General features: G+C 30.9%; 1 protein-coding gene across 4 annotated transcripts in view; it reads left to right on the top strand.

The window, feature by feature from the left end:
• The window catches only part of LOC106456930 (coiled-coil alpha-helical rod protein 1-like), a 35984-nt gene extending 10845 nt beyond the window's left edge, over positions 1-25139 (top strand). For 3 of the 4 annotated variants that reach the window (XM_022382723.1, XM_022382722.1, XM_022382721.1), the window contains exons 6-13: positions 5968-6114; positions 8200-8417; positions 11553-11732; positions 14127-14281; positions 17319-17507; positions 19832-20073; positions 23042-23264; positions 24023-25138. In XM_022382723.1, coding sequence (XP_022238431.1) covers positions 5968-6114; positions 8200-8417; positions 11553-11732; positions 14127-14281; positions 17319-17507; positions 19832-20073; positions 23042-23264; positions 24023-24108 — 1440 coding nt within the window. In that variant the 3' untranslated portion in view covers positions 24109-25138. Of the gene's footprint in view, positions 1-5967; positions 6115-8199; positions 8418-11552; positions 11733-14126; positions 14282-17318; positions 17508-19831; positions 20074-23041; positions 23265-24022 lie in introns of all 4 variants that reach the window. The other variant, XM_022382725.1, reaches the window with a different exon arrangement.
• Positions 25140-26933: the final 1794 nt, after the last annotated feature.

Below are 26933 nucleotides of genomic sequence, written 5' to 3'. Positions count from 1 at the left end.
AAATATAAATTAATCAATAATATTTAAACCAAACAGTCTTTTATATCATGACAATTTAAATGTTTTTTAGCACTTTGGACATGTTTTTTAACTTTTTTCAGAAGAATGTTTAGCTTGTGATATTAAAGCTGGAATTCTTTCAAAATCTGGATGTTCTCTAAACTCTAAAAAAAAAATCTGTTCAAGTTTCAGAAAGAATCACATTATATATACATGAAGTCTATTGCATCATAGGTTCCTATGATGAAAAGTGTTACCCATATGGCTGGGCATTCCCATTAGAAAATAAGGGGGGTTGTAACCTTAAGGTATCACCAGACCTATCATGGGAAAAACTGTACCTACTAGGTACAATTTTACAGCAACCTTCTCCATGAGCAGACAGGTGTTATCTCAGAGGAATGACACATAAAAATGCATAGCTCATGTTAAAGCAACATAACAGCTTCTTTGACCACATGTTATTTTAAAACTGCATATACTTGAAATAAATGAAAAATTGTGAAGATTTTCCATTAAAATGAGAAGGTAGAAAATGTATGACATGCCTGCATACCTCAATATCAACCTGAGGCATAGTTGAAAGTTAAGATTTTGTTAATTTTATGACTAGAAACTATAGATAATATTGAGCTGTGGCAAGGCTGGCAAACAGAAATGATCCAGCTTTCTGATAAAACATTATGGATGATACTTAACTGTAGCAAAGTGAACAAGTAAGAACTTATTAATCTCCAAATTAAAACAGATGCTCTGTGCAACAGATATATTTCTGAATGCACATGTATGTGCATCACACATGTCTTTTGAATCTGATGAAAAATTTGGTATGGCACTATCAGAGTCAAGGAAAGTGTGTATAGTATGAAACAGAAATTATGCAAAAATAAATATAACACTATCAAATGAAATACATGTAATATTGTACATTTATTAATGTTATTCTTTATAGCATTTTTGAAAATTAGAAAATTTTAAAAGTATTACTATTAAAACACTCAAACTATATTGTATGTTGATTTTAATCCTTTGAAAATTGTCTTCTTACTCTAAGTAGCTTACGTAACTCTCAGGAAATTGCTTTACAGAAATTAAATTAGTGAGTGAAATTATTTGAAATTTGACAAGAACTTTCCTAAATATACGAAGTTCCAAACATACCTCAGCTGCCACTTACAGCTATTACTCGACTGCCAGGGATTCTTCTTTTCCCATCTAAGTATTAGTCTGATTTTTTCTCACTTGATCCAGTCTTTTATACCCAACTCAGTTGCCCTTGGTGATAATTGTCTTGTTATACTCCCCACCTACGTCAATGTGCCCTGTATCCTGGTACTGTATATAAGCACCTCATTCAGATACTTTTATCACTTTTTCTCGACAAAGTGTCACAAACAAGTTTCCCAGTATTATTATTGTTCTGAGAACATTGAATGTTATCATGTTATCTAGTTGATTTCGTACTAATAATTAAAAAGAAAAAAAAAAGTTTTTCTTTCTCCCTATTGGCAAGCCAATTATGATATGAATTCCTGGATTATTATTTCTAGCATGGAGGCCAATTGGGTCTCTCCTCTCCAACCTCTGATGTCTAGCATTGCACAACAATCTGGGAGAGGGGGGTCACTCTTGGTTGAGAATATCAGTGATCTTATTGGTATTGAGATGGAGGCATATATTCGGATCTGTGGTGGTCTTCCAGAGGGCTCTGAGGCTGCATTTAAGGACAATCCTCAACATTTTGGAGAGAGTTTAGATTCACTTTCTCCCGTACCTTCTTTTAGTATATAGGATTTTGAGCCCCTGTGGGTCAGTGGTAAGTTTACAGACTCGCAGTACCAGGGCCCGGGGTTCAGTTCCCTAGGGTGGATGTGGCAGATGGCCCACAGTTGCTTTGCTCTACAAGACAACTTACTTTACCACAGTCTTCAAATGACCTATGAAAGACGAAAAGGAGGCCACTTTGGGATAAGCTGTCTTTGATTTTTTTATTTCTGTTGGTTCTTCGAATGTATGAGGTTTTGGCTTTTCCCTGTTGCTTTTGAGACTACAACTTAATTGATGGCTGAAAGGTCTGCACATTTTTTGTTTTTTCTCCATACACAAAAATTGTGGTTCATGCTGATAGGTTTACTTCTTGGTTACGTGAAGGGACAGTTAGGCCTTATCTGACATGTTGTCAGAACTTTGTGACTTCACCTACCACCACACATCGATTTTGTAGTTCAGAGTTTGTAGTTCACCAGTATAAGTGTATTTCCCCTGATGGGACAGAGTAACTCTACAGACTTACAATTCAACTTCAACATTTTGTTTCCTTCCACTTCACTTTGTTAGAAGACTCTCAGGATCACCAGTTTCATTGAGGATGAGCTGGATCCATTGTTAGCATGCATGTTGGTTCAAATTTCGGCTTCTAAATTCTTCCCAGCTGTTGTTGGATTATAGAATTTCATCAGCTCTTACATGGGGGTCATAGATCCACCCCTGTTTGTGTGTACTGATCCCCAACATCAGCTCCTTGGTACATTGGTACTCACCACCAGCATAGATGATTATTATATACCTTCAGGAGTCGTGTGGCTCAGTTCCATGACTTCCTGGACGTATAGTAATCTTAACCATCAGTCCAAAAGTTTTGCATGTCCTTGGGTCACAATTGGTTGTTCAGTTCATATCTTCCCCACTATTATCTACCCAACCTGTAGGATTTTAGTCTCCTGCAGTTCATCGGGATTTGGAACTTAGTTCTAGGGTTATCTTAGTCTGGTTGGTCTGGGAGTACTGAGAGAGTCGGGCTAGTTCCTCAGGGTTTTTATTGCTGTTAGTAGTTGGACCTATGAAGACAGGAGATTGGTGTCTAGTAATCTGTCTTCCTTGTCTATATCAATGACTAGGTTCTACAAGGTTCACAAGTTAATCATTCCTCAATCTGTGTTGATTTTTTTACTGGGATTGTAGACATCCAACTTGATTGGAAAGGGGGCAACTGAATAAAACCTGGTTATGCCGTGAAGCCCGCAAAGCATCTTTAGGCTATATCTTCATTTAAGGATAAAAACCATAGTTTTTGGCTTTTCTTTGCATATAGATGCTTGATACATTAAAAATGACTGAAATAATAATTTGAGTGATAATTAATATGTATTTGTTACTTTATAGATTTAATAGATATTTGATGTTACTTTTTTAATGTTTTTACGCTTATACTGTGAGGTAAAAATGGTTGCTGCTAAGTTTTGTCTGGATTATGAGTTTGTTGATGTCCTAATTTAGGATCTTCTTTTTAATAAATTCTTGAAAATGTTAAGAAAGAGAGAGAGAGATAGAAAGGGGGCCCGGGGAGGATGTTTGCCCTGGGGCCCATGCAAAAAAAAGAAACGTTTTGTTGAACACAATATTTCAACTACCCATGCTTCTCAATCTAGTGGTATTGAAAGGAGCATTTTTTTTTTACCAGAATCACTCATAAGTATACTGCGCTAACCTCGGCTGCACCGGACTATTCTTGATATTTCCTAAATCAGAAGCCTTACAAGCTGGACTGAAATCTACCGGTTTGATACTTGATTCCTCTGCCTTTGTTTTGTTACTGGAATCTTCCTCTGCACCTGACAGATCACCCTGAGCTTCTCTGCATTTCCTGTTTTCTTTTGCTGATGTTGTGTTGATGGAAATTTACTGGTAAATATTGTCTGATATCCATTCCCTATGGAGAAGGAAAATTATTTTTTAAGCACAAATAAAATGAAACACTCGCTTAACAAGACACTGAAATGAACAACATTAGACAGTCAAATTCAGTTTTTCACTAATTAAAACTAAACAATACCACATTCTAATTTACTAAGCATTAAACACCGTCATCTAATTCACCAATCAACTAATTTTACCAACACTTATTTTATGAACACTAATTTGCCAACACTGTGCGCTAATCCTGTTATTAACCAACCAATAAGAAGGCAAGCCAAAACATTAAAATAAACTCATTAACTCTAAATTTTACACTTAACATGAGCATACCAAATAATGCAATTATATCAAACAAATATCAAATTCAGAAAATGGTTAATCTAGAAACAAATCATGAGAAATATACATCAATCATTCATAAAATGAAAAATTAAACAGTACCTCTCACATCAGCACATCAAAACCACGATGAAGAAATGACATTTGCACAGATAAAAATTCAGCACTCCAATCCAGGTTGGTGTTAACAATACAATACCACTTTGACCAACAACCCATATGAATTGCACCAATTTTTAATCGTTCGCACTCGTGAGGTCACAAAATATAGCACACAGATGTACATAGTTTATTGGCAAACTTTTTGCTTGGCAAAAAGATCTCACAGACAGCTAAAAATCTTCTTTATGTAAGGTCAAATAACTTTTGCTATGCTTCCAGATTGTTCTACTAAATTATAGTTTTTTATTGTGCACCACAGAAACGTAACTTGATGACATAAAATTTTGGCTACACCAATGATGATTCACTTTTTTGCATGAGAAGAGTGAGGCTCGGCCATTACCATGCCTTGTACTGAAGACCATCAAGTTTGGTGCTTTTCTGCTAAGTTCGAAGACTTTGGGTAGTTTTTGGCATTACATTATGATATTGCTCAATGTTTTTTATTTTGATTTTTCAAGACACCAACTGGGGATTCGGGGACTGTCAAATAGAATTGAGGCATGGTCATCTTGTGCCAGTGCCTAGTGATGCCTCTTCTCTGACTATCCCCACAGTACCTTCCTATGGCCTTGTGCAAGAGATTTATGATTATTGCAAAGAGAGGAGTATTATGTGCCAAATACGTGAGTATTTCATGAATGTTGATAATCCACAAAAGTTCTGAAGAAATTATTACTTTATGCTTTATGTGACTTACAGGTAGCAAATAAATAAGTCTTTGAAAATAAGCAAGTTCTACAAGTGTGAGATTTTTTAGCTAATAAAATAAGATTAATGTTTTATCACATTACAACTCTTAAATGGCACCAGTTTAGAATTTTTAAAATTATAATTAATAGTTTCATTTGTCAATGGCAGAGAAATCTTTGCACAAATGACTTTTTTGAAAATGCAACAGATTTTAATATAACTTTCTTTCTGTTCAATGATTTCATGTATCCAAACTTCACATACCTTATCAGTTAACAAATTAACTTATTACTAAACTAAGTAATATATGAAATATATAATTCAATAATTCATGAAATAATATTTTTTGTCCTCATTTAATAACTATTCTAAGAACACATAAAACATTTAAAATGGCTATGTCAAATCATAAGTAGCTTGCCCTCATATCAATAGGTGTAAATGTTCTAACATAATTGTGCTGGAACATTACTGATCAGTAAAAATTCATTCACATTTTGTTGATGTTATAGTTAAAAACTTGACCAAAGATCACAGATAATATAACTGCTATGTTCGTATAAACCTGCTATTCAGGGTGTTCATTTGTAAAAAGAATGATTGGGGGTATGGATGGGTGAGAGAGTCTGCTATTACAGTACTACATTATCTCACAATCTTTTACTGTTCTCTTTTACTTTTAGCATGTTTACTTAATTTGTAATGATACTGCAGTTCTTTAACCATATGTTTTTGTTACTTTTTACATTTTGTGAGGTTCCAGGTCTGGGATCTAGCACCATTTTTCCCTGCAATTATCTATCTATGGGTTATATAAGCAGAATTTCTCCATATCAAAACAAACCTTCAAAGCTGTTTGCTTTCATTGTCCAACATTTGATTACACCCTACAAATAATGTAGTTCATGTGTGTAAATTTTAGAACGAATCCATCCATCAATCTCTTCTAATTTCACATTGGAAGATCTGATTGAAAACAACATACAGTATTTTGTAATTGGTATACCATAAAGATGGATCCAACAACTTATCACTCTTCTGCTCTTATAGTTTTACATAAAGTAAAAACAATTACAGATGAAAAACTGTGAAGAAAAAGAGGCAAACAAGTGTAATGCAGAGACTTTACTTACGAGATGGAGACACAAGGTTTATGCCCTCTTAGTTCAACAGAAAACCACTGATATCATCCACAAAGAAGAGTTGGCCAAAAATAACTTTCAGGTAAAAGATATTTACAATAAACATATTTTTGTGTTACTTGAGACACCAAGTATAGTTTGATGATTTAAATTGTATAGAAAATCACATTTAAAACTATGTGTCTTTATTCTTGGACAATTAATTGAAGGATTTCTTGAAATGAAAGTTGGAAAGTGTGAAAAATAAACTGTAAATATATAATTTATTTTTTTGCTACTAACTTATATTAATACATGTAAACTCATTTTTTCTTTTGAAATTTTTAGCCTTTGTTTGCATCTGTATAAGATCAATATTTTTTGTAAAAATTTTATGAGACCTAAATCATGCAGCTTTTCATAAATATTATTTCATTATTGGAATCTATTTAACCTAGTTCCAACTAATACTTAAAATATTGGTAGAATATTCCCGTGAAATTTCAACCAATTCATTATAATTATGTGATAATATAACAATATTACTTTTTTAAAGTTTAAACCATCAAAAACAACCAAATAGGCAAAAAAGTTGGTAATGAACTGTGTAATTTGGTATAAAAATGTTTTGGCCATATGTATGAATGAACTGTTGTACAACATAAAATAAATAACTATGCATTATAAAATGTGAGAGAGAGAGCCAAGTTTTTGAGAAACTAGAAAGTGTATATCAAGTAACTTCTTTAATTATGGTTTTAACCAGTCAATAACGTATGTTTAGTTAATGATAAATAGCAGGCTTTATCTGTTCTCATACAGGATTGAATGTGTTATATTAAAGATGAAATTTAAACATGCAAATGTGAGACACTTAACAACCACAGCTGATATAAATTTGTGGTAGAATGGCATGTATCAGAACTATATTTTTCCATTGCTTGGCATTTCATAGGTAGTGTAATGCCACTGCAAATTGCTTTTGGGAAGGGTATGTAACAGTATTTTCTGATTTAAAATATCCATACATTCAGATCATCAAGATGCTTTCAGTTCAGGGATTTAGAATTTCCAAGACAGAGATATCACTTATACTTAGTGACATTGGAAAACAAAGGAATATCGATCAGACTGGGGCAACAGGGCCGTTTAGTAAGATTACTGCAATAAGTCACACCTCATCTGTTGTAAGCAACATGTGGCTTTTTTTTTAACAGGGGAGAATTCTCAAACACAAAAACCATTGGCCCAGGCAACAGTATGCAACATAATTAAGAAGGATCTTTATCTGGAAACAAGGCCAATGGGACATGTGTGTTCACCAAGATAAGGCTTTCAGTTATACTTTCTGTTCAACTGTTGCATACCTCAAGCAACTAGAGAATGAAATGGGTATTCATGATATTCTATATGAAGACAGACATACTGATTAAATCAGTTATGGATTTCTGTGCAATCAGATTGTTCAAATGGTACTGGGAAACTCTCATCCTCCTACATTAGATAGATTGTGGAAAGGTGATGGGGAGGTGTGGTGAGCTTTGGACATAACAGCCTTATTATGAAGCATTTTATAATGGAACTACAGATCAAGGCTATTGTCAGTATTCATGGTCATCAGATAGAAGTTGACTAGATGTAGCAACAAAGACAGTAATTATGTGGTGAGGTCCCCCAAATCCTTTTAATATAAAATATTCAACCCTTTGTATTTGCCTAATGTCCCTGATTTATAATCGTTTGTGATAGTTTAATATCTCAGCATTAATATTGCAGAAGGGCAAAGCAAAGAACAAGACCAGGATTTTGGTAGTGGTAAATTACAGTGTATGTGAATGATGTTTGAATTATTCTTTACTCATCACAAATAATCTGTAGGCTCTCTCTGAAGTATACATAACATTATATTAATAATTTATTTTTCATACTATTCAACAGAAAATACACATTTGCAATAATAGATCCCCCTTTCCCTCTCTAAACTTATGAATTTTTATGGAAAAACCATTGAGATGCTTTGTGTTCTTGGAGAGTTCAGTCAACATAAGATAAAAATATTGTAATATTTGTATCTTTAAAAAGAATATGATGAAATATCAAATACTTTATACTTTAGCATTTTGTGTACAGTATTTTACTTGGCTGTGGGTATACTGTACTTACATCTGGATAAATTTACTATAAACAGATAAAATCTCTTCAAGATGAAAAAGAAACCTGTTTTCATGAGAGTAAGCTCTTATTGAGTTCTTTAGAGAACAGAACTGCTGAAGTCAACCTAGAGAAACTAAAAGTTCAAAATCTTGAAGACAAGCTGTATCATGTTCTGCAAAAAGAGAGGGAGCTCCAACAGTTGCAGACAAAGCATGAAGGTGCATTGTCTCGGATTGAATCATCATTTAGAAGGTCAGTTTCTAGCTTGTGAGCTTATGTGCTTAAAAGTTCATTATTAATAATTTAACATGATGTATTATTTTGTTAGCATGATAATATATTTACTCAAAGATTTGTGGCCTTTATTTACATCATTATGTAATATTCTATTCTTATAACAAGTTTTCATATGGATTATTTTGGGATTGACTTACGACTCATAGATTTATTGATTTATTGATGCATAAAAGCTTTATTTATTGAATATGTATGAATAATAAATCATTTGTAGTTAATTCAACAGAACAGTTTGTTAAAGTTACAATTCTTCCAAGTTTTAAAACAGGTAACTTGTCTCAAAATAATTACAATTCTGTTTATGCTTACCGTCACTCTTACTCAGTTACTAATGTCACAAAAAGCATTAACAAAATAACGTTAACAGCTGTGTGTTCTCACATGCAACAATATTTTAACTGCAGATGATACATTACCCTGCACAATAAATGAAAATGTGAAATGGCTCATTAAACATGTTCTGTAAATGAACTTTGATAAGTATAAAGGCAAAGACTCACCATTTAAGTAAACTTGTAGGGAAGACTAACTTAGATAAATTGAAGACAAAGAAACTAAAAGAAAGGCAAGATAACAAAAAATGACTTACCACCCATAGAAAAGCAAGATAACAAAAAATGACTTACCACCCATAGAAAAGCAAGAAATAAAGAATCATTAGACAGACAATGCTATGATAATACTATACAACATTGAAACTAAGTAGCAATCAACAATATTAGTTTTTTATAATTGAATTCTGATGTATAATGTAATTAAGTAATTAAATTTGAAAAGAAATTGAAACTTGCAAAGAACATTTGTTACAATATTAAATATTATTTAATGAATATTAATAATCAAATGCTTAAATGATAATATATTGATATCAAAAAACATTAAAACATGATAACAAACACTATGTAATTTCAAGCTATAATGGACAATAGCTTTGGTTTCCTTAGTTTTCTTTAAAAGTTGTACATGTTTTTCTTGCTCATTTTTGTTCATCAGTGGTTTTTTGTATTGTTCTGGGATGTACTTTGTCTACTTTAGAAGAACAAAAGTTCTTACCATAGCATCTTATTTTCATGTATCCAAAAATGAGCCACCATAACTGATCTTTTTTTCCTTTTCCTTATATTTAATGAAAAATCACAGTGTAAATATTATTGTTATTTTTACCAGAAGATAAAGAAAACTGAACTTTCTTAAATAAGAGAAATGACAAAGTTAAAAAAAAAGATATTAGAAGGACAACAACACTGTAGTATTACCAACTTTTTTATTATTTTTATATTACTAAAAAATGTTTTTAATTATTAAAGAAGTAGCATGCAATAAGCAAATTTTACTTTTTGGATGTCTTGATTAAAAAAATAAGTGATCAAGATCTCATCTATAGAAAAAGCACCTATACAAACAGGTACTTGTTCTATGCATTAATTCACTCCATAGCCATGAAACTTAGCATTGTTAGAAGTATAACAAACAGGGCACAAAAATGTAACAACAAAACAACATATGGTGATATAATTATGTAACATGGAATAAGTATTTTAACTCATTTAAGCCTACCCAACATCAGAGTATATTAACAAACAGAGGAATTCCATTTCATTATCACCATGTAAGTATATCATGGAATCCCAGTCAAGTCTAACCTACAGATTATACTGACCAACATAATAAATCTCTATGTTTACACATTAAAAGAATTAGTGTACTGTCATCCTTGTAGCTCCGGGGAAAACTATTAGTCAAACAGTATAGTTTGTAGATGATAGGATTTAAAGAAACAGTTACAATATTCCATTAGGAAACATGCTTGGAATTCTAAGCATGAGACTGTATGAGACAAAATCTGTTTTTCTTTATAAGACGAAGTATATATATTACAAAATAATGTACAGGTAATAATGATCAAGAAGTTGAGATGTGTTGGAGTTTGGTATAAACAGATACTGTGTGGACCTAAACTTACATTAGATAGGACACAAATGGTGTGACTTTGATAGCTTGCTTTCCACAAGTTATAGTTTAGGAATTTAATAAATTTTCAAAATCCTGAACACTTAAGCAAACTTAGCCTAAATTTCATTCTTCAAAAATAAAAGTATTAAACATATTATTATACATGTATCCATATTTTATAAAATAAACATTCTGAAAGGCAAATCAAAATAAAGATACAAGTTTCTTGGTTGCTCTGGATTTGTAGATGAGCATAATACTTTAATTTTCATGAGCCTTAAATTATATTTTTTTGACTTGGAATCTTGTATTTTAGATCAGTTTTGTGCCAAAGTGTTTGAAAATGTGTATTTTTCACTTTGGCTCCTTTCATACATTCAGCTAAATTGACATTCTGAATAATTTAAAATCTGAAAACTTTATGATAATAAAATTTGAATTTAATTTGGATACATTGCCTATTTTATATGCATATATTTACTCAGAGAATAGAAGAGTAATTATTTTTATTCAATGTTTACTTTTAGGCGCACTTTGGAAATCATACCACTTTGAAATGAAATAATTTTTTATTATGTGGTGTGGTTTATTTGACAATTAACATAATGGCAAAAACTTTATTTAATGAAGCTGTATGTAGATCAGATATATTTCATGCACAGTGGGTGTAGTTGCTGCTAAGATAAAGCAATTACATGTATTAGCACTGTTCTTTAGTGCTTACTTTAAAAAATGGTCTGATGTACATTTGATGTACTTTAATGATAATATAATTTTTCTTTCCTTTATTTTAGTATAATTTTATTAACTGAGATCTCAGGAATGACATTTAATATCTTTTTTATGTTCCCTTATATATAAATTTAATTTTTTCTCATTTTTGAAAATATTTTAAAGAAATAGTTACCATAATATTTTTATTTGAAAAATCTTATCATGAAAACGGTTTCTTGTGATTAGTTCATTTAGATAATATTTTAGAGTTAGATGTCTGAAGAAGAAAACTAAATTATGATATTGTAGTTTAAATTTCATAGAAATTTCAATTTAACGTATTTGTTTCCTTTTGTGATTGTGATATATATATATATATATATTGTTAATTTGAATGTTTTCTGAAGCTTATATTTCTCACAGTTTTTTTAGTGAAATGACTTGTCATGAGAAAAGTTTTGTTTCATCACTAAAGATGCTGAAAGAACTTGACACTCGTCTAACCTTTGCAGTTAGCCGTTTAGACCTTTTAAAAGAACTCTCTATTCAGCTTCAAATGGCAGATAAAAAAACTTGTCAACAATCCAACCTTAATGAAAACAAGTATGTATTAACTAAACCTGATCTCTGTTTCTGAGTTAATACTTTTTTATTTTTAAAACAGTATAACACAGGACTTGTGGTATCCCTATGATGAGACTCAGACTTTTCATAATCAAGCTCCTGCATATATGAAGTTTTTATTTCATACATAAACAGAAATTTTGATGACATCCATACTTTCTAAAGTATTATAATAAAAGTTGAATTAATTAAAAAAGTATTTTTTTAATTCTTGTTGCAAAAGGCTGGCAAACTTTGGGTTACCACCCTTTCAAAAAATAATTTGCTAACTATTAAGTAATGGAACATTTAAAAATTCTACTTCAGAATATTCCCCAAAAAACATTGATATACAAATAATCTACTAGAAAGAGAGTGCCACTTTGATTGCAACCTAACTTCTTAAATTTCAATTTGAATAAATAACAAGTGAACTAATAATAAAAAAAGTTTAAAAAAGAGGTAGTTGATTATAAGGAAAGAAATAAGGGGAATTGGAGTGAATAAGGGAAAATATGGTTTGGGTTAGATTTCAAAGATAACAATACATTTTGAGTATTACAAGATTCTTAAAAACTTTGAGATTGTGAACAATAAGAGTTTTGAAAAACAATATTAGTTTGCAACAAGAATATGTAAACTTTAAAAAGGGTTGCATCTAGAAAATTTACTGTTTATATTAAAGATCAGAACTTTAGATAATATATTAAAGTTGATCAAGGAAAACCTTTGGTTATGAAAGAGATAATCAAATATGTAAATTATTTAGAGGAGAAGAAAATGTATACAGTTTCATTTTTGAGTTTTCTTTGTATCCAAATCTAAGGAGAAAATATTTACTGTTACATATTACCAAAACAAAACAAATAAAGAACATCTTTGGTCATTTTATGATTCAAGTAAGTATTTATTAGTTACATTGAAAAAAAGGATGAGACTCTACTTTTTTAAAGTGTATAAGCTAAGAATAATAATATTTAGATTATTGTAATTCTGTGCACTATGTATCATAAAGATAAAATATGACATGCTCATTCATTCCACTGAAATTCACATTGACATGTGTTTGACTGTCTGAGCTCTGAAACTTTATTAATATGTTATTTTATGTTCTTTATTTTATAATGCTCTGTAAATCATTATATATCTAGAAATCTTACATTAAAATGTAACTTTTTTTAATAGCTGCTATTGATGACCAAAAAAATATGCTACAGTTAATTCTATGATCAAGCTGTAAAATATCATGTTTGTTGATTAAATTTCCTGAAAATTTTTAAAAAACATGCAACAAGAGGGGGGAGGGTTCAAACTCAAGTTTTACAAATTCTCTTTGAGAAACTACAACTTTTTTTACCATATTTTTGTTAGAAACAACATATATTTTAAATATAGCAATGAGGTACTTCCAGCTTAACTGCTTTTCTTATAAAATTTGGCAGAAGCTACAATTTAAGAAAGATTTGACAGAAAATGGTTTGTAGAGTTTAACTGAATTATGTAAAATGAAGAGACTGGAAAAACTATGAAAAACAGTCTTTATTTGATTCACTAAACACAACCAAAATGACAAATGTACAAACAGATGATGGAACCTTTACTGGGTCTTTTTTGAGATCTCTGTGAAGAAATGTTCCAAATTGAGGAAATACAGCATTATATACAGAGTTTTACAATGTTATTCTTCTGAGTGCACATTTGCTATGTGAGTTACTGTTATTCATTGTTTTCCATGAGAAAGTACACTTTTGGTGATAAATAATCCATTCTGATGCGAAAGTAATGTAAAATGATACTGAAAAGTTTGAATTGGGGAATTTATTTGACTTAATTCATTGTATAAGGGATTTTTTATGTATAGCAGGCCACACTTTGGTATATTATTAAGTGAAAAGTTATGCTGAACTTTAGTATTTGTAAGGTTTTAGGTGTCTTTCATATTAATGTTTGGTTGTTTTGTTGATAATTGATGAATCTTATACAGTTTTCCAAATCATGTGTGGGGGTTATTTGTTTACAGTTAAGTTGTACTTGTTTAGATCATATTTCTTTCTCATCATGAGAATTCAATTGTTGATATTGAGGTTTCTTTGTTTGAAGAGTTTGTTAAAGTGTTTTTTCTTCCTCATCATTCAATATTTTTATATTGAATTTGGGTTTCCTACTACTTGTTAAGTTGTACTTCTTCAGGTTTCTTGACTCTTTCTCATCCTAAGGGTTCTTTCACTCATGTTTTGAATTGTTTGCTTGCAATGAATTTTTAACTGTTAAAGTGTTTTTTTTTTCTTTTCAATAACATTTAGAATTCTCATAATGAAGTATAAGTTTTGTTTTAAAATAAGTGCATTTGTTAAATTTTGATGCTTCTTCGTCATTATTGCTATTTTTAATTAGGTCTGACAAAGAAATGTCAGATAATGATCCTTTACCTTTCAATATACTGGAGGAAGAGTTGCACCATTTAAGGCAAGAGCAAGAAGTTCTGCTGAAACGATTGAGGGCAGATCGTCAAAAATGGCAAGAAATGTATACAATGCAAGAGGAGAATAGTAAGTTTGTTATTCTTATCTATTACCGCTATACTATAAATGATAATGTGATTATGTTGTTTACCATCAAACAGGACTTTTAGGTTGTAGTGAAAAACTGCCATTTAATGGCATTAACATGAATCTACAGTGAAAAGAATTATCTTACATGTAAATATTGGTTCTTGTAGCATCTATTGTTCTTGATAATATTATGTTCTTATACAGAAGCAGTGGTCGAGTTCATGGGATGACTTTCATATAGCAGAACATGTACATAATTTCATTATTAGTGAGAAATAAATTTATAGAATGATCTTGATAGAATTAAATTAAATATTAAAAAGAAGATATTGAGTTGAAACACTTTTTATTGGAAGTGTTGTTACATAAAAGTCAAAGATTACAGTAGTTTATGATTTCATTAGGGAGAAGGTACTCTTCATTGTAGATTGAGCTTCACATCAAAAGCAAAGTTCATAAACAGGGGCTCATTTTAAAAACAAACAAACAATTTTCATATGGAGACCAATTGAATCATCGTGGTCCACATTGAACAAACAAAACATAATATAATGTTTGAGAGTATTCTAGCATTGCATGTAAATGAAAGCAGTCACAAGCATCAATGTGGTACGTAAACTCCCACATTTTATTAAAACTGAACAATTTAAAAAAAAAGGAACCATTGTCAGCCATGGACCAAACTAAACAAAAGCCTAAAGGATTAATTGTTTGCAATCTACAGTCCCCATAAGCACTGGCATACAAAAATATTCATTCCCCATTTTTACATTTTGGTATGGATGTGCACTGGCAGAACACTTATTTGTAGCCCTATTTACAGACATACTGGGAATACAATGTACAATGAGTTCATTTATTTATTTCACTCTGTTTATGTAAGTTTATTTATTTAAAATTTTTTTATTAGTTGATGGTGTGGTAGGCTCCAACTTGCTTAAAAATAGTAAATGTGTGAATAACTGTTATATGTATGTAATGTGGGTGGAGAGACTCAATTTTAATCACCAAAGAACACTGACTTTTATGGTTTTTTATCAAGAATTTTTTATCATGGAAAATTGGGATCTTCGCTCATTACTGATTTTTCAATTTTGCAGAACTTGAGAACCGGAATTAGCAATTGAATCAAACCTTCTCCAACTGTATCAAGTTTACACCTCCCACCACTAACTCATGGATTATCACAAAGACAATTATTATACCAACAGCAAAAGATAAAAAAAGTTATAACCCACAATTTGAGAACCACTGCTTTAATCTATCAGTTCAAAATTGGTGACAGTTAGTACAGATTGCCTGTATGCAGCTTTGTATGAATATCAGAAACAAGTAGTTAAAAACACATCAGAAACAGAAGCTCGTGTTACAAGATATTCTTGTTCAACAGGACATTGTTATGTCCATTCAGAAGCATAACTTTAGGAAATAAGAAGTTTGTTTAAGCAGGTGCAGAAGTTCAGGGTTAAGATACTCTTGCTTGTAGATTGCAGTTCAAGGATACTAGATAAAATATTCTAATTGACAGACTTTCTGATATATATCAGAGGTGAAAGTTAAAGGATCTTCCTAACAGTAAATTACCATATTCCTGAACATAAAATATTGTTAATGATTGGCTAAGGTTAAAGTTGCACAGTATTTTTGGCAGTATATTATTATATTAAAGGTAGTGGTTAAAGCTTCTTGATGGTATATGAAATAACATGTTGTATAATATGTTGAGACCATGGTTACAGATATATATATGGTCGGTCATGCTTTTATTTGGTGTTTTATAGAATATACTAGCCTTTTTATTTGCATATAATGGTGTTGTGACAGACTGTCAATGTATTAACTTTGGTAAGATTCCTTTGGACCTAATTCTGTTTCCTCCTTTTTACTTTTTGAACATGGTTCTCTGTTTTAATTTAAGAGTTTAATAAGTTGTTTCAATGAAGGAATAAGTCCTTAACCATTTGGTTGCTTTGCATTAAGACTTAATTTCTTTTTATCCTGGCTTAGTAAGATCAGCTTTACAGTGTAGTTTTTTTTAAAGCAATTAAAACCAATGTTTTAGCCCATAGGAGTGGGTTAGCTTCAGGCAAGATATCATAAACAACAGTTACAAACAATGTATGATTAACAACAATCATGATATTAAATTTAATCATCCACTGGGATCCTCGTTTCTTAATAATAGTAATGAGTTTGCTTTTTAATATGGCTGAAGGTGAAACCATTTTTTGCCTTATTTTTGCATCTAACTGTTTTCTGTTACATTTCACCTTGATTACTCAGGATATATTTTTGTTTGGTTTTACCAATTAACATTGTTTTACTTTTACTTTTTTTTTGTCTTTTATGCAGCTCTTTTTTATTTTTTTACATATTGAATAGACAGACTGAACAAATAGCTCTTCTGTTTGTGCTTTGTTGTGTTTAAAATTATTTTTGTACCCTAGTTTTAACATTAGTGTTTTGTTGATTTACAAAAATGCGTACTAACTTCACTGGTATTGTTGATTGTAATGACAGTTTAGGTTTTTTGCTTCTGATATAATTAGGTCTCCTTTTTTTTTTTCTTTGTAGTTTGTTTTGTGTACCATTTGGCTGAGATGACTTTTCAACCCTAAGCACCATTTTAGGATCTTTGCCTATGTGAAGTTAAGTTCATATCACAAAAACTTGATGATGGTTTTTGTAATAGATCCTTGAAAATTATACTAACTGCTAAAAAGGTCATTATTCCCCTGTGGCTCAGTGTAAAGCCACAGGGGTTATATCACTAGAAATTAGGGCTTATTCCCTGTAGCATATTCAGAGCAGATGACCCATTATGCAGCTTTGCTTTAAAACAAAAACCAACAGAAGATCTTGAAAGATCTTTAATTCAGACACCAAACTGTAAGAACTCTACTACAGTTAAACCTTAAGTTACCTAGTTTACTTAATTGATGTTTAAGTATTAGCAATATAAAAGTATTTTAATTAGCTACAAGTAATTTTGTATACATGAATTCTCTATACATGAATTCCTATATTTTTCTAGCCAAGGAGACAGTAAAAGCTTTAAGGGAAAGGCTTGAAGAAACTGAGGTTCAGTTGTTAGAAGAAAGAAAGAAAAAAGCCAGATTAATGGAAGAACAGAGTAAATATAAAACAGAAGCAGAAGAGGCAAAATGTACTATACAGCAACTGGCTAATGAATTGGAGTCAAAGAAGGAAAACAATGCAATAGGTTATTGATTTACTTTTTAAATGTATCACTGAAATTCTTATTAACCATTGAGACTTGGCTTTATTAAAAACTTTTTAGGTAACTATAGCTTTTTAAACTATACAAGAATAATCTTGTGACATGATTAGATAATTTTAAAAGAATTTCATAAAAATTAGAAGTAAAAAAAAACATAAATTTGTAACAGATTATTAAGTTCTTAATAATGAAATATATTCCAAAGTATACAGAAAATTATATTTGGAATAAACTCTTTTGATAATTTAAACTTTATTTTATTATTGTTGCCTCTATATTACTTCTAACAGTACTTTGTGTAGCCTGACAGCTGTTATATTTTTAACATGATTTTTATCGTAACTGCAAAGAATTATGTTTAGTTCGATCACCAGGCGTAATTGTTGCATCAGGTTATATTTAGCCATATGGATAAATATTTGATCAACCTTACTATTTCATTGTCTTCATCATGAAAGCTCATGCAATGTAATTAAAAGAATTTATAGGATTTTGAAATTTTATGCCAACTGTTATTATCATAGTAAAGTCATATGAACACAATTTCCTGATAAATACATATCAAAATGTCTATTAGCATAGGATTCAATAGATATGCTTTAACTCTCAGTACACTAGACTAAGATTCCACAGTTTGCTTCATTATAGCTAGATTGCTTTATATTTTTCATTATTTGTTAATATGTGTTTCAGTACAATTAAATATACAAGCACAGGTTTGTTAAGTTACTGGCTGGCTTTATTTAGAATTGGATATAATTATTACTTTTTTATTATCTAAATGAACACAAGTAAAGATTTTATCTGTATAATGTTATAATTTATGTTTTTTCATGTAACATAACTGTACATACTTTGTTATAAGTGATCTTATATACACTATACTAAGAATGTGATTAATCTGAATAGACACCGTGTTTCGATACCTGTGGTGGGCAGAGCACAGATATCCCATTGTGTAGCTTTGTGCTTAATTACAGAACAAACAAACAAACATTAATTTGAATTCATTACAAGCTGAGCCAAGTTTAAAGAATTTATTTTGAAACATACATGTGATATTCTGCCAGTGTATTAACACTAGGGATAGATGATTAACATTCAGTGTTCATTTTTCATCATATATAATCCACTAAGGAGAATGATCCTGAACCAAACACAAAGACAATGCTTCAGTATTTTATGATAAACACCACTGCAGTGAAATTGGAATTTGTTAAAAATATTTTAACATTAGTGAAAATTATAATCAAAAGCAGGATTTATATGCAAACAAAACTCTGGTTTTATTTGTTAAATATTTACCTAAAGTAATGTTCTTGAATATGATGTCCAATATGTGTCTATCTTTTAGGAGCTATCTAGCTGAGTGTAAACAAACGTTCTTAATAATGTACTCTAAATTGCCATATTGAGGCTTACTAAAGATCAATATTACAGTTAACCAAATGGGCACTGGCTCTGTCCATTGGACCAATCCCATATTGGAGAAGGAATTTTGCAATAATTCTAAATGTAATGTGTGTATCTAGATGAAATGTGGCAAATTTTTAATAAAATGTACAAGCCTGTTTTATACAAAAATGAGTTGCAAAAGTATTTGTTCTCAACATACATGTATATATCTGTAGATTAACAATGTCAATCTGACTTGAACCCTGAAAAGTCTGAGTACAAAGCAATGTTCATGTTAAAAATAAAAATACTTTTGTCTATCTTACAGTTTGCATATTGCATTTTCATATCCTCTAGAACCTCCAAAATGCACATCTACAGTTTTTTCATTATAACTGTATATTGTATCCAGCATTTACTTTTATTTACCTTGGACTGTCACTAAACCAGCAACACAGGGTAAAATGAATAGTTGACAACTCCCTATGAGGTTTTGACTCTGTTTTACTTCAATATATAATATATATATATACACAGAGTTCATAACTTTTGTATCAAATACATAATACCATGTTGAATGACATTCTGTAAAAGATTGTGACTTTGTACTTTGAACCTCACCTATGTGCATACATTTAATATAATTTGATAGTTATCTCTGCATGAGAATCTTTAGTTGTTCCTTCAGCTAATGGTAACCTTTGAAGTTTATTAGCCTGGACGAGAGTAGTTGAACAACAGGTCTTGTGATTGATCAACCTGAATTAAATCTAGAGCCACAAATTAAATGCCAATGTAGGGTTTTTGATTTTTTGTTTGTCAAAGAAGCTACATTATGAATTTTATTTTGCAATAAGAAATAATTTATACTATATTTATATTTATATTATTTTTAATGCTTGTTACTATAGCTTTCAACAATCAGCAAATAAAGCATCAGAACCAGATCATAGAATTAGAAACAAAGCTTGAAGAGGCTCGAAGAGAGCAAGTTAAAGCTATAATTGCCCAGCAACATGCTGAACGAGAAACAAATATTATAAAACATGAATTAGAAGAAAAGTTGACAGGATTTAAGGAAAGTAGTCAATCAGAGATGATTCAATTAAAAAACAGACTCCAATCACTAGAACGAGAGAAGAATGTTTTAACAGTAAGTTCTTGTGTATCTATCAAGTAAACAAATTTTCTTAGTAAGTGTAACAAAAGGTATATGTTTAGCTGTCAGTTAAACAGTTTTCATAATAAGTTTAACAAAAGGTATTTGTTTAGCCCTCACTTATCATACAAACAGGTTTTCATAGAAGGTATTGGCTTAGTTGTCAATAAATAGGTTTTTGTAGTAAATTTTACAAAATTTATTAGTTCAGCTGTCTAGTTAATGTGTTCTTATGGTAGTAGTAGTAAATATTGATTCACGCATCAGTTTCATATATATATTTATTACGAGTAGTAAGTATTGTTTCAGCTGTTAGGTAAAAAGGTTCTTGTAGCAGTAGTAACCGTTGTTTCAAAAGGTTCTTGTAGCAGTAGTAAGTATTGTTTCAGCTGTCAGGTTAACAGGTTCTTATAGTATTATTTTAGTTTTCAAATAAGTAAATGCTTATTGGTGTTTTAACAAAATATATTGGTTCAGCTATCAGGTTAAAAGATTTTCGTATTAGGTTCAAGAAAAGTATTATTTCAGCTTTCAGTTAAAATGATTTTATGTTGGGTCTATCAAAAAGTATTGGTATAGTGAAACACATAAGTTGTTTTGTTGTTGTTGAAATTAAACTTTGCACATGGTATTGATAATATGATTTGTATATATCCACATGTTTGAAAGAAAGCTCTGTGTGAACAGAAGACACAGTGGGTTTGAAAATACATTGACTGGACATGTAACTTTTTGAATGGAAGAAGCTGGCATTCCTTATTGAAGTGAGAGTAATGGCATGATGGATTTAAGATATTCAAAATAAGGAATATTTTAATAGAAACTGACAAAGGGGAAATAGGTACCTGATGTACCAACAACAAGGACAAGTATATTTCTTCATAAATGTGATGAAAACGTGCAAACTTTGTGTGTCAGTAGCAGGTACAAATATGTGAAAACAACTATGTATTGACCTGATGTACTCCACTGCTGTAAGGAATAAAAACTTTGAAATACATAAATTCAAATGGCTTGGTATCACCTGGTTGTTAAGGGATTCGTCTCACAGTATCAAACTTTGTCACAGAACATGCTATCCCTTTCAGCCATTGGGGCATTATAATGTGAAGGTCAATCTCATTATTCATTGGTAAAGAGTAGCCGAAGAGTTGAGATGAGTGGTGTTGACCCTCTGCCTACTCTTTGGTCTATCACTTCAAAATTATGGATAGCAGCACAGAAAACTCTTGAGTAGCTTTGTGCAAAATTCAACAAAAGAAACAAATGCAAACCAAACTTGTTTCCTGGTGCATTAATATCAGGAACAAGTGGAGTTGTACATCATTGCAAGTACACCTTTTAAGTCTTATGTAACCTAAACTGATAGCAAGAATAAGTAAACTTTTATGCAATTATAAAGACAGCTAGTAAACTTCATGTACTCTCACTGATAGTAGAAAAATCATTAAGTTGTGCATAAATAAAGGAATGTACTTCTGAACTAACATCAAGAACAAGAAAGTTTGTACATAATGCAAGGACATTGTTCGTGTGACATTTACTCCTTAACATTAGAAACAAGTAAAACATGGATAAACTGTCAATAAGAAATTAACATATATATATAATCTTCAAATCTATTATATCCCAACAAACATCAGAAACAAAAGAAGTTGTACATAAATCCATAGACAACATGTTAATATGATGTACCACTGTTGATGATATGGTCAAGGAAACTTGTATGTAAATGCATAACTGAATATAAAAATCTTGTTTTTAAAAGTAGAAAATTGTATTTCTTGAAATCCTGAACACCACTATTGGTGAGATGATTTTTTATTTATTTTTTGTTAAATAACCTATCATTATATTTTGACTTAAACTCTTCATGAATCAATCTGCTTTTCTTTTTATTAGCTGACAGGTAAACAGATAGTTAAGCTGGGTTTTGGGTTACTTTGAAGATCACACTAGGTTTTCAATATTAAACCTAAAACACATATGGAACTGGTTATTCTTGACTCTTAATGAAAGGTAATACAGGATGAACCTAATCCATGGAAATAAAGTTGTTTTAAGTCATTACATTTATACTGCTAAAGAAATAGGTATCGTTTATTCAGGTTTTGTCTGCTTTTGTACCAATATTTAATGAAATTATTTTATTTGAAAACTTATATATCTGACATATTTATTTTAGTCATCTAAGCTAATTAGTTTGACCATTTGTCTGATTAAAATGTGGTATTGTTACAGAGATGCTGAACTTTCTTATTTTGGCTGAACCATTTTAATTTCTAACCCCTGATTATGCAACTACAGTCATATCCATTACATTCCTTTTTATTTTTTTATTGTTTTGGACTTGGTGTAACATGATCTGGTGATATGAAAAAATACACTATCAAATTTTAGTCACCTAAACATTTGTATTTCTGCAGGTGTACTCAATTCAGACTCAACCACTTTCATAACACTGAATAAAATATCAGCCAATCAGAAATTATTGATAGCTACCCCATTCAGAAGTTGGGACAGTCATATAGTTTCATTGCAAAGATGTTGAAATTAAAGTTATATAGCCAAGAATGTGTATCCAAAAAAAAAAAAAAGACACTGGGGGGAAGAGTTTCATACTGGGTCACCACTCGTACAACAAAGGAAGTTGAGAAAAAAAAGCAGGAAATTTACTACTTAAATGATACCCATAAAGTAAAGTGAAAGTGAAAAAGAAGAAAAAATCAACCAAAAAAAATACAATATCCTACTCTTTAAAGAAAATATTTTACTAAAATAAATCAGTTATGATAAGAATTTGGAGAAATTTCTATTTGTATATCAAATGTGTATAAAAAAATAAAATGTTATGCAATATTTCACAGTATTTAGAACTGACATTTTAATTCTTGTATACCACAATTATTGTTTCTGAATAAATGTTACAAGTATTATTTTATTTTTCATATACTTTTTTTAGGCAGTTATTCATCATTACGGATTGACTGACCAGTTCAAAAGTGCGAGAAAGTCACCTTTGCCTCTAAAAACAACTAGTTTAGATATGAGTCAGCCATCAAAAAATCTATCATCTGGTATAGTTGGAAAGAAAAAACCCGAAGAAAACATCCAGACATTTCACCATCCTGATCTTCAATTGATAAAAGATACAACAAAAAAACCTGTTGACAAAGAGGGCGTTGGTAAATAAGCAGTTTTTAACTTGTTTATTAATAATCTGTGTTTGTATAAACTTTATCATATTCAAATACATTTTCATTTTTTTTATGGAAGGAAATAATGCTTTAATATAATCATTGTGTATATAATTTCTTAGTGTATAATTTATTAAAGGAATTAAAATTAGTGAAGTTTGTATTTCATACTCTGTTTTGTTTACATCAACATTTGCTGTGAATGATGAAAAGCAAAACTAAACAAGCTTTGTTGGAAATGTATGTAAATAAACATGATATTGGAACACTAATTAAATACATGTACAAGCTAGTTTTAAACATTTGTATATGGTATTAAGATAGTTCTAGAGGTTTGGTTAGCTATGTTTTAAAATCTAATGATTTTTACTGTTGAACAGTCTCTAAACTTCTTTCTTATTGGATTTACCATCAAAAATTAAGAAAAGAATATATAAATCAGTAAGTTATTGTCTATATACTGTGATTTACAAGGTTAATCGAAACATTCATGTGGCTTATACTAGTTCTGAGGTACAGTTGATGCAGAAAAATAAGTGAGTTTGGACACATGAAACTAGATAAGCTCAAAATTTCAGATGGATTTTGTTTGTGTTACTCATTGTGTTTATGTATGTCCGTCTGAAAAATGATACTTATGATTGAGGTAGAGGATTCTATTATACATTCATGTGATATTTCAGTGTAAGTGTTTGTACATAAGTTGATTCTTTCTTTGTTCTTATTGTTTGTTTACATGATTCTAGATGAAATCAAGGATATGCTGAAAGAGTTATCTTCAACAATCAAGAACATTTCTGAAGATGGCATTGATGTTTCAACTCAACAATGAAATGCTTGAATATCAGCCAAAACCTCTGTCTTTGTTTTATTTTTTCTGCTTAGTTTAGAATGGTGTTTTGTTATGTTTAAATATATGATTGACTCTTTGAAGTTTAACTCATCCAGGGTGAAAATTGAACAAAACATTTTTCACGAAAAATATTGTCAAAAATGCTAAATGTTAAGCAAAAAATATATTGAACTGTAGATTTTCTAGAATCTTCAGAAAATACTGATAATTCGTTTTTTTTTTGTCTGGCAGTTTGCAATTAAAAAAAAAATTACTTTTGTAAAATTCTCCTGTTACACCTATAGTGCACTCAACCAAAACACTTATGTTAAGAAAGGACAAACTGTCAACAAACAATTAAATAAAACTGCTTAATTTTAGCTTGTGCAGCTTGAGAAGTGAAAAGATATAATGTTCTTGGATGCTAGTAAAGAGATATGGAAATATTACACACTAATTTGTTGTTGTTTTTTTGTTTTGTTTTTTGCTAAATGATAAAGGATAGATTGACTCCCAGATGTGAGTTTACCAACTTTTGATTTATCATTTTCATTTAAACACCTAATATACATGAAATTAGCATAATACAGCTTTTTCAAATTTTAAAAATCCAGGAACATAAATGGTTTTTAAATCATATTTTTGGAGGTTACACAGCTATTTTTATATGCAATCAAATAATAAATGCAGTCTTGCAGGTGGAACTACAGGATTTTATGCAAATGGTATTAAAGTATTGTGATATTCTAATGATTAACCTAGCACACAGTTATTTGATCTTCATAATACTTGAGATTAGTGAACCTATATGCATATGAACAAGTTTAGTAACTTGTAGGTGAAATGATAGATACAAGGCATGGTGTGATGTTGGAATGATAGAAGGAAAGTCAGATACTAGCTGATTGAAAAAGTGGTTGGGTATTTTTGTATAAATAGTTCATTTATATTAATAGATGGAGGAAAAACTGTATTTAAGTGAAAATAAAATGTACTGTATTCAGATAAATGAGGATGATAAATACATAATCAGGAAATCAAACACTTGAGAAACAATGGACATGATACTTTACAGTAAGTCCTGTCTTTTTCTAGATAGAAATGAATGTTTGAAGATGTCAAAACTTCACTTACAAATCTGTTATATACGTTTCTGACTAATCACAAACATTTGAATGTATATTTTTCGTCAATGACTGTCATACAACAATCACCAAATAAAGTAAAACGGTAGATTGTTTCTATGATTAGACTCTGCTACAGTAAGTAACATTTTGATTAAATTGTCAAATGCCATTCACCAGATTTTAGTATAGTCTAAATTAAGACTTTCAAAAAATTGTAAAATTTTGTAAATATGAAATTATACTATAGGAAAGTGAGGTACGTTATACTTGCATACTAATAGATGTTACTAAAAGTGCTGTTCCTGGTGGAACTCTTGTACCACTGTAATTTGTAAATATATATATAACATGAACAAAATGTTACAATTATTCCGATACAGTACCTTACCCTCTCTCACATAATAGCTATTCTTGTTCAATGCTGCCCTCTATGTGTAAACTTTTTTCGAATGCCACAAGCCTTGAAACTCCCACCAACCCCACCACTGCATCTTTGCTTGTAAATTATCATGAGACAACCATCCACCAATAGGAGTGCGATACACCCTCCTGAAGCACATGACTCCTTCTATTCAATTCTACTTAACCATCACTTCTTGTTAGGCAGTAGTATTTTGTAGATGTTTCATTTATTGCTTTTTTTTTTCTCTCTCTCTCTCACTTTTTGATATGTCATATCATATCGACATATTTGAGCTTCTGGTTCTATGATGTGCTTTGGATCATTTTCTTCCTATTGTACAGAACAGACTTGCCATAATCCGTTTAGACAATTTCACCATTGACTCTTATTTCAACTGCCAAGAAGACACCCATTCTCATTTCCTTTGTGATCAAATGTTGGATCTATGTTATTGGGCCCATACACTGCATGTATGTTTCAAAGCATGTCATGTTCTGGGTGCTTTTAACCTCGTGGTAGATCATCTTTCTCGACTCGATCATATTTATCCACAGAGTAATCCATCAACCCACAGGTTTTCCAGTGGCATTGCATTCAGTGGGATACTCTTCATCTGGATGCTGTTTCCACTCCTCTCAACACCAAGTTACCTCTTCCTCATCCACAGGCCCTGGCAATGGATGCTCTCAGTCAGGACTAGATCAACAAGTACATATATGCCTATCCTACCCTCATTAAGCTGTGGGGTTTCCCTTTTTCGACCCACTATTCCTCTCCTTATAGATTTTCTTATCTGGCTGTTTGACCATGGGGCTTCTGTATCTTCCACTGCAGGTTATCAAGCAGCCTTGTACACCACCTTCCACTTTTTCCAGGCATGTATTGTGTTTTCCTCTCCTACTGTCTCACTTTTATTGCATTCCTTCCAGATTCGTTGACCTCCTCATCAGGTGGATCTTCCAGATTTGAATCTTAATATTGTTCTTCATTGTCTCACACTTCCTCTGTTTGAACCTTTGTCCTCCTGTTTCCTGTATCACCTAACATTTAAAACGTATTTCCTACTCCTTATAGATTGGGCATTGTCAGTCTGATATATTTGATATTGACGTTTCACATACTCTGTTCCATTCCACTGTTTCGTCAGCGAGTCACATGACTACTGTGACGCCACGTTTCTAGAACTATCCTGTACTTTGGCGAATGCTCTAGTATTTACTAGATATAGGGTGGTCGGGTATGTGGGGGAGGGTGACGGGGTAACGTAATGTGTGTGTGAAGATAGTGAGTAATTG

This window comes from Limulus polyphemus, unplaced genomic scaffold, assembly GCF_000517525.1.
Source record: "Limulus polyphemus unplaced genomic scaffold, Limulus_polyphemus-2.1.2 Scaffold273, whole genome shotgun sequence".
NCBI classification, from domain to species: domain Eukaryota; kingdom Metazoa; phylum Arthropoda; class Merostomata; order Xiphosura; family Limulidae; genus Limulus; species Limulus polyphemus.
Note: the sequence above shows the minus strand (reverse complement) of the source record. Positions and strands in the feature narration are given on the sequence as shown.